At 54.8% G+C, this 9,760-nt stretch overlaps 1 protein-coding gene across 1 annotated transcript; it reads right to left on the reverse strand.

The window, feature by feature from the left end:
• Positions 1–400: 400 nt before the first annotated feature.
• On the reverse strand, positions 401–5,346 carry LOC124553524 (protein SON-like). The gene is made up of 6 exons (XM_047127374.1): positions 4,537–5,346; positions 4,072–4,395; positions 3,693–3,944; positions 1,827–3,045; positions 1,318–1,731; positions 401–1,137 (listed from the first exon to the last, which is right to left on the reverse strand). The coding sequence occupies exons 1-6, from the start codon at positions 5,344–5,346 to the stop codon at positions 401–403; spliced, it is 3,756 nt and encodes a 1,251-aa protein (XP_046983330.1).
• Between the last annotated feature and the right edge of the window lie 4,414 nt (positions 5,347–9,760).

The raw sequence follows: 9,760 nt of genomic DNA on the forward strand, positions 1-9,760 counted from the left end.
CGGCTTGCGAGGACAACACAGCTTGCGAGGACAGCACAGCTTGCGAGGACAGCATAGCTTGCGAGGACAGCATAGCTTGCGAGGACAGGACAGCTTGCGAGGACAGCACAGCTTCTGAGGATGGCTCAGCTTGCGAGGACGGCACAGCTTGCAAGGACAGCACAGCTTGCAAGGACATCACAGCTTGTGAGGACAGCTCAACTTGAGAGGACAGCTCAACTTGAGAGGACAGCTCAATTTGAGAGGACAGCTCAACTTGACAGGACAGCTTAAATTGAGAGGACAGCTCAACTTGAGAGGGCAGCTCAACTTGAGAGGACAGTCCAACTGTAGAGGACAGCTCAACTGTAGAGGACAGCTCAACTTGAGAGGACAGCTCAACTTGAGAGGACAGCACAACTTACGAGGACAGGAAAGCTTGCGAGGACAGCAAAGCTTGTGAGGACAGCAAAGCTTGTGAGGACAGCACGGCTTGCGAGGACAGCAAGGCTTGCGTGGACAGCACGGCTTCCGAGGACAGCACAGCTTGCAAGGACAGCACGGCTTGTGAGGACAGCACACGTTGCGATGACAGCACGGCTTGCAAGGACAGCACGGCTTGCGAGGACAGCGCAGCTTGCGAGGAGAGCACAGCTTGCGAGGACAGCACAGCTTGGGAGGACAGCACAGCTTGCGAGGACAGCACAGGTTGCGGGGACAGCACAGCTTGCGAGGAAAGCACAGGTTGCGAGGACAGCACAGCTAGCGAGGACAGCACGGCTTGCGAGGACAGCACAGCTTGTGAGGACAGCACAGCTTGCGAGGACAGCATAGCTTGCGAAGACAGGACAGCTTGCGAGGACAGCACAGCTTGCGAGGACGGCTCTGCTTGCGAGGACGGCACAGCTTGCGAAAACGGCACAACTTGCAAGGACATCACAGCTTGCGAGGACAGCTCAACTTGAGAGGACAGCTCAACTTGAGAGGACAGCTTATGTTGAGAGGACAGCTCAACTTGAGAGGACAGCTCAACTTGAGAGGGCAGCTCAACTTGAGAGGGTAGCTCAACTTGAGAGGGCAGCTCAACTTGAGTGTACAGCTCTACTTGAGAGGAAATCTCAACCTGAGAGGACACCTCAACCTGAGAGGACAGCTCAACTTGAGAGGACAGCACAACTTACGAGGACAGGAAAGCTTGCGAGGACAGCAAAGCTTGTGAGGACAGCAAAGCTTGTGAGGACAGCACGGCTTGCGAGGACAGCAAGGCTTGCGTGGACAGCACGGCTTCTGAGGACAGCACGGCTTGCGAGGACAGCACGGCTTATGAGGACAGCACACCTTGCGAGGACAGCACGGCTTGCAAGGACAGCACGGCTTGCGAGGACTGCACAGCTTGCGAGGAGAGAACAGCATGCGAGGACAGCACAGCTTGGGAGGACAGCACAGCTTTCGAGGACAGCACAGCTTGCGATGACAGCACAACTTGCGAGGACAGCACGGCTTTCGAGGACAGCTCAACTTGAGAGGACAGCTCAACTTGAGAGGACAGCTCAACTTGAGAGGACAGCTCAACTTGAGAGGACAGCTCAACTTGAGAGGACAGCTCAACTTGAGAGGACAGCTCAACTTGAGAGGACAGCTTAACTTGAGAGGACAGCTCAACTTGAGAGGGCAGCTCAACTTGAGAGGACAGCTCATCTAGAGAGGACAGCTCATCTAGAGGGGAAAGCTCAACATCAGAGGACAGCTCAACTTGAAGGAGAGGTCAACTTGAGAGGACATCTCAACTTGAGAGGACAGCTCTACTTGAGAGAACAACTTAACTTGAGAGGACAACTCAACTTGACAGGACAGCTCAACTTGAGAGGACAGCTCAACTAGAGAGGGCAGCTCATCTTGAGAGGACAGCTCAACTTGAGAGGACAGATCAACTTGAGAGGACAGATCAACTTGAGAGGGCAGCTCAACATGAGAGGGCAGCTCAACTTGAGAGGGCAGCTCAACTTGAGAGGGCAGCTCAACTTGAGAGGGCAGCTCAACTTGAGTGTACAGCTCAACTTGAGAGGAAATCTCAACCTGTGAGGACATCTCAACCTGAGAGGACAGCTCAACTTGAGAGGACAGTCCATCTGTAGAGGACAGCTCAACTGTAGAGGACAGCTCAACTTGAGAGGACAGCTCAACTTGAGAGGACAGCACAACTTGCGAAGGCGGCACAACTTGCGAGGACAGCAAAGCTTGCGAGGACAGCAAAGCTTGTGAGGACAGCAAAGCTTGTGAGGACAACACAGCTTGCGAGGACAGCACAATTTGCGAGGACAGCACAGCTTGCGAGGACAGCACAGCTTGCGAGGACAGCACAGCTTGCGAGGACAGCACAGCTTGCGAGGACAGCACAGCTTGCGAGGACAGCACAGCTTGCGAGGACAGCACAGCTTGCGAGGACAGCACAGCTTGCGAGGACAATACAGCTTGCGAGGTCAGCACAGCTTGCGAGGACAGCACACCTTGCGAGGACAGCACAGCTTGCGAGGACAGCACAGCTTGCGAGGAGAGCACAGCTTGCGAGGACAGCTCAGCTTGCGAGGTCAGCACAGCTTGCGAGGACAGCACAGCTTGCGAGGACAGCACAGCTTGCAAGGAAAGCACAGCTTGTGAGGACAGCACTGCTTGCGAGGACAGCTCAACTTGAGAGGACAGCTCAACTTGTGAGAACAGCTCAACGTGAGAGAACAGCTCAACTAGAGAGGACAGCTCAACTGGAGAGGACAGCTCAGCTAGAGAGGACAGCTTAACTTTAGAGGACAGCTCAACTTGAGAGGACAGCTCAACTTGAGAGGACAGCTCAACTTGAGAGGACAGCTCAACTTGAGAGGGCAGCTCAACTTGAGAGGGCAGCTCAACTTGAGAGGGCAGCTCAACTTCAGAGGGCAGCTCAATTTGAGAGGGCAGCTCAACTTCAGAGGGCAGCTCAACTTCAGAGGGCAGCTCAACTTCAGAGGGCAGCTCAACTTGAGTGTACAGCTCAACTTGAGAGGAAATCTCAACCTGAGAGGACACCTCGATCTGAGAGGACAGCTCAACTTGAGAGGACGGCTCAACTTGAGAGGACAACACAACTTGCGAAGACAGCACATTTTGTGAGGACAGCACAACTTGCGAGGACAGCAAAGCTTGCGAGGACAGCAAAGCTTGTGAGGACAGCACAGCTTGTGTGGAAAGCACGGCTTGCGAGGACAGCAAGGCTTGTGAGGACAGCAAAGCTTGTGAGGACAGCAAAGCTTGTGAGGACAGCAAAGCTTGTGAGGACAGCACAGCTTGCAAGGACAGCACTGCTTGCGAGGACAGCACAGCTTGCGAGGACAGCACAGCTTGCGATAACAGCACAACTTGCGAGAACAGCACGGCTTGCGAGGACAGTTCAAGTTGAGAGGACAGCTCAACTTGAGAGGACTGCTCAACTTGAGAGGACAGCTCAACGTGAGAGGACAACTCAACTTGGGAGGACAGCTTAATTTGAGAGGACAGCTCAACTTGAGAGGGCAACTCAACTTGAGAGGACAGCTCATCTAGAGTGGACAGCTCATCTAGAGAGGACAGCTCAACATCAGAGGACAGCTCAACTTGAAGGAGAGGTCAACTTGAGAGGACATCTCAACTTGAGAGGACAGCTCAACTTGAGAGGACAACTTAACTTGAGAGGACAACACAACTTGAGAGGACAGCTCAACTTGAGAGGACAGCTCAACTAGAGAGGGCAGCTCATCTTGAGAGGACAGCTCAACTTGAGAGGACAGATCAACTTGAGAGGACAGCTCAACTTGAGAGGGCAGCTCTACTTGAGAGGGCAGCTCAACTTGAGAGGGCAGCTCAACCTGAGAGGGCAGCTCAACTTGAGAGGGCAGCTCAACTTGAGAGGGCAGCTCAACTTGAGTGTACAGCTCAACTTGAGAGGAAATCTCAACCTGAGAGGACACCTCAACCTTGAGAGGACAGCTCAACTTGAGAGGACAGTCCATCTGTAGAGGACAGCTCAACTGTAAAGGACTGCTCAACTTGAGAGGACAGCTCAACTTGAAAGGACAGCACAACTTGCGAAGGCAGCACAACTTGCAAGGACAGCAAGGCTTGCGAGGACAGCAAAGCTTGTGAGGACAGCAAATCTTGTGAGGACAGCACAGCTTGCAAGGACAGCACAGCTTGCGAGGACAGCACAGCTTGCGAGGACAGCACAGCTTGCGAGGACAGCACAGCTTGTGAGGACAGCACAGCTTGCGAGGACAGCACAGCTTGCGAGGGCAGCACAGCTTGCGAGGACAGCACAGCTTGCGAGGACAGCACAGCTTGCGAGGACAGCACAGCTTGCGAGGACAGCACAGCTTGCGAGGACAGCACAGCTTGCGAGGACAGCACAGCCTGCGAGGACAGCACAGCTAACGAGGACAGCACAGCTTGCGAGGACAGCACAGCTTGCGAGGACAGCACAGCTTGCGAGGACAGCACAGCTTGCGAGGACGGCACAGCTTGCGAGGACGGTACAGCTTACAAAGACGGCACAGCTTGCGAGGACAGCACAGCTTGCGAGGACAGCACAGCTTGCGAGGACAACACAGGTTGCGGGGACAGCACAGCTTGCGTGGACAGCACAGGTTGCGAGGACAGCACAGCTTGCGAGGACAGCACGGCATGCGAGGACAGCACAGCTTGCGAGGACAGAACAGCTTGCGAGGACAGCATAACTTGCGAGGACAGGACAGCTTGCGAGGACAGCACAGCTTGCGAGGATGGCCCAGCTTGCGAGGACGGCACAGCTTGCGAGGACGGCACAGCTTGCAAGGACATCACAGCTTGCGAGGACAGCTCAACTTGAGAGGACAGCTCAACTTGAGAGGACAGCTCAACTTGAGAGGACAGCTCAACTTGAGAGGACAGCTCAACTTGAGAGGACAGCACAACCTGAGAGGACAGCACAACTTGAGAGGACAGCTCAACTTGAGAGGGCAGCTCAACTTGAGAGGACAGCTCAACTTGAGAGGACAGCCCAACTTGAGAGGACAGCACTACTTGAGAGGAAAGCACAACATGGGAGGACAGCAAAGCTTGCAAAGACAGCACGGCTGGCGAGGACAGCACGGCTTGGGAAGACAGCAAGGCTTGCGATGACAGCACAGCTTGCGAGGACAGTACAGCTTGCGAGGACAGCGCAGCTTGCGAGGACAGCACAGCTTGCGAGGACAGCACAGCTAACGAGGACAGCACAGCTTGCGAGGACAGCACAGCTTGCGAGGACAGCACAGCTTGCGAGGACAGCACGGCTTGCGAGGACAGCACAGCTTGCGAGGACAGCACAGCTTGCGAGGACAGCATAACTTGCGAGGACAGGACAGCTTGCGAGGACAGCACAGCTTGCGAGGATGGCTCAGCTTGCGAGGACGGCACAGCTTGCGAGGACGGCACAGCTTGCAAGGACATCACAGCTTGCGAGGACAGCTCAACTTGAGAGGACAGCTCAACTTGAGAGGACAGCTCAACTTGAGAGGACAGCTCAAATTCAGAGGACAGCAAAACTTGAGAGGGTTGCTCAACTTGAGAGGGCTGCTCAGCTTCAGAGGGCAGCTCAACTTGAGAGGGCAGCTCAACTTGAGAGGGCAGCTCAACTTGAGAGGGCAGCTCAACTTGAGTGTACAGCTCAACTTGAGTGGAAATCTCAACCTGAGAGGACACCTCAACCTCAGAGGACAGCTCAACTTGAGAGGACAGCACAACTTACGAGGACAGGAAAGCTTGCGAGGACAGCAAAGGTTGTGAGGACAGCAAAGCTTGCGAGGACAGCGCAGCTTGCGAGGACAGCACAGCTTGCGAGGACAGCACAGCTAACGAGGACAGCACAGCTTGCGAGGACAGCACAGCTTGCGAGGACAGCACAGCTTGCGAGGACAGCACAGCTTGCGAGGACAGCACAGCTTGCGAAGACGGCACAGCTTGCGAGGACGGCACAGCTTACAAAGACGGCACAGCTTGCGAGGACAGCACAGCTTGCGAGGACAGCACAGCTTGCGAGGACAACACAGGTTGCGGGGACAGCACAGCTTGCGTGGACAGCACAGGTTGCGAGGACAGCACAGCTTGCGAGGACAGCACGGCTTGCGAGGACAGCACAGCTTGCGAGGACAGCACAGCTTCCGAGGACAGCATAACTTGCGAGTACAGGACAGCTTGCGAGGACAGCACAACTTGTGAGGATGGCTCAGCTTGCGAGGACAGCACAGCTTGCGAGGACGGCACAGCTTGCAAGGACATCACAGCTTGCGAGGACAGCTCAACTTGAGAGGACAGCTCAACTTGAGAGGACAGCTCAACTTGAGAAGACAGCTCAAATTCAGAGGACAGCAAAACTTGGGAGGACTGCTCAACTTGAGAGGGCTGCTCAGCTTCAGAGGGCAGCTCAACTTGAGAGGGCAGCTCAACTTGAGAGGGCAGCTCAACTTGAGAGGGCAGCTCAACTTGAGTGTACAGCTCAACTTGAGTGGAAATCTCAACCTGAGAGGACACCTCAACCTGAGAGGACAGCTCAACTTGAGAGGACAGCACAACTTACGAGGACAGGAAAGCTTACGAGGACAGGAAAGCTTGCGAGGACAGCAAAGGTTGTGAGGACAGCAAAGCTTGTGAGGGCAGCATGGCTAGCGAGGACAGCAAGGCTTGCGTGGACAGCACGGCTTCCGAGGACAGCACGGCTTGCGAGGACAGCACGGCTTGTGAGGACAGCACACCTTGCGAGGACAGCAAAGCTTACAAGGACAGCACGGCTTGCGAGGACAGCACAGCTTGCGAGGAGAGCACAGCTTGCGAGGACAGCACAGCTTGGGAGGACAGCACAGCTTTCGAGGACAGCACAGCTTGCGAGGACAGCACGGCTTGCGAGGACAGCATGGCTTGCATGGACAGCACGTCTTGCGAGGACAGCACAGCTTGCGAGGACAGCTCAATATGAGAGAACAACTCAACTTGAGAGGACAGCTCAACTTGAGAGGACAGCTCAATTTGAGAGGACAGTCCAACTGAAGAGGACAGCTCAACTTTAAAGGACAGCACAACTGGCGAGGACAGCACAACTTGCGAGGACAGCAAAGCTTGCGATGACAGCACGGTTTGCGAGGACAGCACGTCTTGTGAGGACAGCACGGCTTGCGAGGACAGCACGGCTTGCGAGGACAGCACAGGTTGCGAGGACAGCACAGCTTGCGAGGAGAGCACAGCTTGCGAGGACAGCACAGCTTGCGAGGACTGCACAGCTTGCGAGGACAGCACAGCTTGCGAGGACAGCTCAACTTGAGAGGACAGCTCAACTGGAGAGGACAGCTCAACTTGAGAGGACAGCTCAACTTGAGAGGACAGCTCAACTTGAGAGGACAGCTCAACTTGAGAGGACAGCTCAACTTGAGAGGACAGCTCAACTTGAGAGGACAGCTCAACTTGAGAGGACAGCTCATCTAGAGAGGACAGCTCATCTAGAGAGGACAGCTCAACTTCAGAGGACAGCTCAACTTGAAGGAGAGCTCAACTTGAAAGGACATCTCAATTTGAGAGGTCAGCTCAATTTGAGAGGACAGCTCAACTTTAGAGGACAGCTCAACTTCAAAGGACAGCTCAAGTTGAGAGGACAGCTCTACTAGAGAGGGCAGCTCAACTTGAGAGGACAGCACGGCTTGCGAGAACAGCACAGCTTGCGAGGACAGCACAGCTTGCGAGGACAGCATTACTTGAGAGGACAGCTCAACTTGAGAGGACAGCTCAACTTTGGAGGACAGCTCAACATAAGAGGGAAGCTCAACTTGAGAGGGCAGCTCAACTTGAGAAGGCAGCTCAACTTGAGAATGCAGCTCAACTCGAGAGGGCAGCTCAACTTGTGAGGACAGCTGAACTTGAGAGGGCAGCACAACTTGCGAGGACTGCACAACTTGCGAGAACAGCAAAGGTCGCGAGGACAGCAAAGCTCGAGAGGACAGCGAAGCTCGCGAGGACAGAAAAGATCGCAAGGACAGCATGGCTCGCGAGGACAGCACGGCTTGCGAGGACAGCACGGCTTGCGAGGACAGCACGGCTTGCGAGGACAGCACGGCTTGCGAGGACAGCACGGCTAGCGAGGACAGCACGGTATGCGAGGACAGCATGGCTTGCGAGGACAGTACGGCTTGCGAGGACAGCACAGCTTGCGAGGACAGCACAGCTTGCGAAGACAGCACAGCTTGCGAGGACAGCACAGCTTGCGAGGACAGCTCAACTTGAGAGGACAGGTCAACTTGAGAGGACAGCTCAACTTGAGAGGACAGCTCAACTTGAGAGGACAGCTCAACTTGAGAGGACAACTGAACTTGAGAGGACAGCTCATCTAGAGAGGACAGCTCATCTAGAGAAGACAGCTCAACTTGAAAGGACAGCTCAACTTGAGAGGACAGCTCAACTTGAGAGGACAGCTCAACTAGAGATGACAGCTCAACTAGAGAGGACAGCTCAACATGATAGGACAGTTCAACTTGAGAGGACAGCTCAACTAGAGAGGACAGCTCAACTTGAGAGGACAGCTCAACTTGAGAGGTCAGCTCAACTTGAATGGACAGCTCAACTAGAGAGGACAGCTCAACTTGAGAGGACAGCTCAACTTGAGAGGACAGCTCAACTTGAGAGGACAGTTCAACTTGAGAGGACAGCACAACCTGAGAGGACAGCACAACTTGAGAGGACAGCTCAACTTGAGAGGGCAGCTCAACTTGAGAGGACAGCTCAACTTGAGAGGACAGCCCAACTTGAGAGGACAGCACTACTTGAGAGGAAAGCACAACATGCGAGGACAGCAAAGCTTGCGAAGACAGCACGGCTGGCGAGGACAGCACGGCTTGCGAGGACAGCAAGGCTTGCGATGACAGCTAAGCTTGCGAGGACAGTTCAGCTTGCGAGGACAGCGCAGCTTGCGAGGACAGCACAGCTTGCGAGGACAGCACAGCTAGCGAGGACAGCACAGCTTCCGAGGACAGCACAGCTTACGAGGACAGCTCAGCTTGCGAGGACAGCACAGCTTGCGAGGACGGCACAGCTTGCGAGGACGGCACAGCTTACAAAGACGGCACAGCTTGCAAGGACAGCACAGCTTGCGAGGACAGCACAGCTTGCGAGGACAACACAGGTTGTGGGGACAGCACAGCTTGCGTGGACAGCACAGGTTGCGAGGACAGCAGAGCTTGCGAGGACAGCACGGCTTGTGAGGACAGCACAGCTTGCGAGGACAGCACAGCTTGCGAGGACAGCACAGCTTGCGAGGACAGCATAGCTTGCGAGGACAGGACAGCTTGCGAGGACAGCACAGCTTGCGAAGATGGCTCAGCTTGCGAGGACGGCACAGCTTGCGAGGACGGCACAGCTTGCAAGGACATCACAGCTTGTGAGGACAGCTCAACTTGAGAGGACAGCTCAACTTGAGAGGACAGCTCAACTTGAGAGGACAGCTCAACTTCAGAGGACAGCAAAACTTGAGAGGACTGCTCAACTTGAGAGGGCTGCTCAGCTTCAGAGGGCAGCTCAACTTGAGAGGGCAGCTCAACTTGAGAGGGCAGCTCAACTTGAGAGGGCAGCTCAACTTGAGTGTACAGCTCAACTTGAGAGGAAATCTCAACCTGAGAGGACACCTCAACCTGAGAGGACAGCTGAACTTGAGAGGGCAGCACAACTTACGAGGACAGAAAAGCTTGCGAGGACAGCAAAGCTTGTGAGGACAGCAAAGCTT

Source organism: Schistocerca americana, chromosome 11 (genome assembly GCF_021461395.2).
Source record: "Schistocerca americana isolate TAMUIC-IGC-003095 chromosome 11, iqSchAmer2.1, whole genome shotgun sequence".
Lineage (NCBI taxonomy): Eukaryota > Metazoa > Arthropoda > Insecta > Orthoptera > Acrididae > Schistocerca > Schistocerca americana.

Bases quoted from the DNA above. Each gene is read 5' to 3' on its own strand.
- LOC124553524 (XM_047127374.1), bottom strand. From the start codon at position 5,346: ATGCTGTCCTCGCAAGCTGTGCTGTCCTCGCAAGCTGTGCTGTCCTCG. The intron at 3,945-4,071 runs GTTGTGCTGTCC...GTGTCCTCTCAG, and splicing joins AAGTTGTGCTGCCTTCGCAA to GTTGAGATTTCCTCTCAAGT. The intron at 1,732-1,826 runs GTCAAGTTGAGT...CTCTCCTTCAAG, and splicing joins CTCTCAAGTTGAGCTGTCCT to TTGAGCTGTCCTCTGATGTT.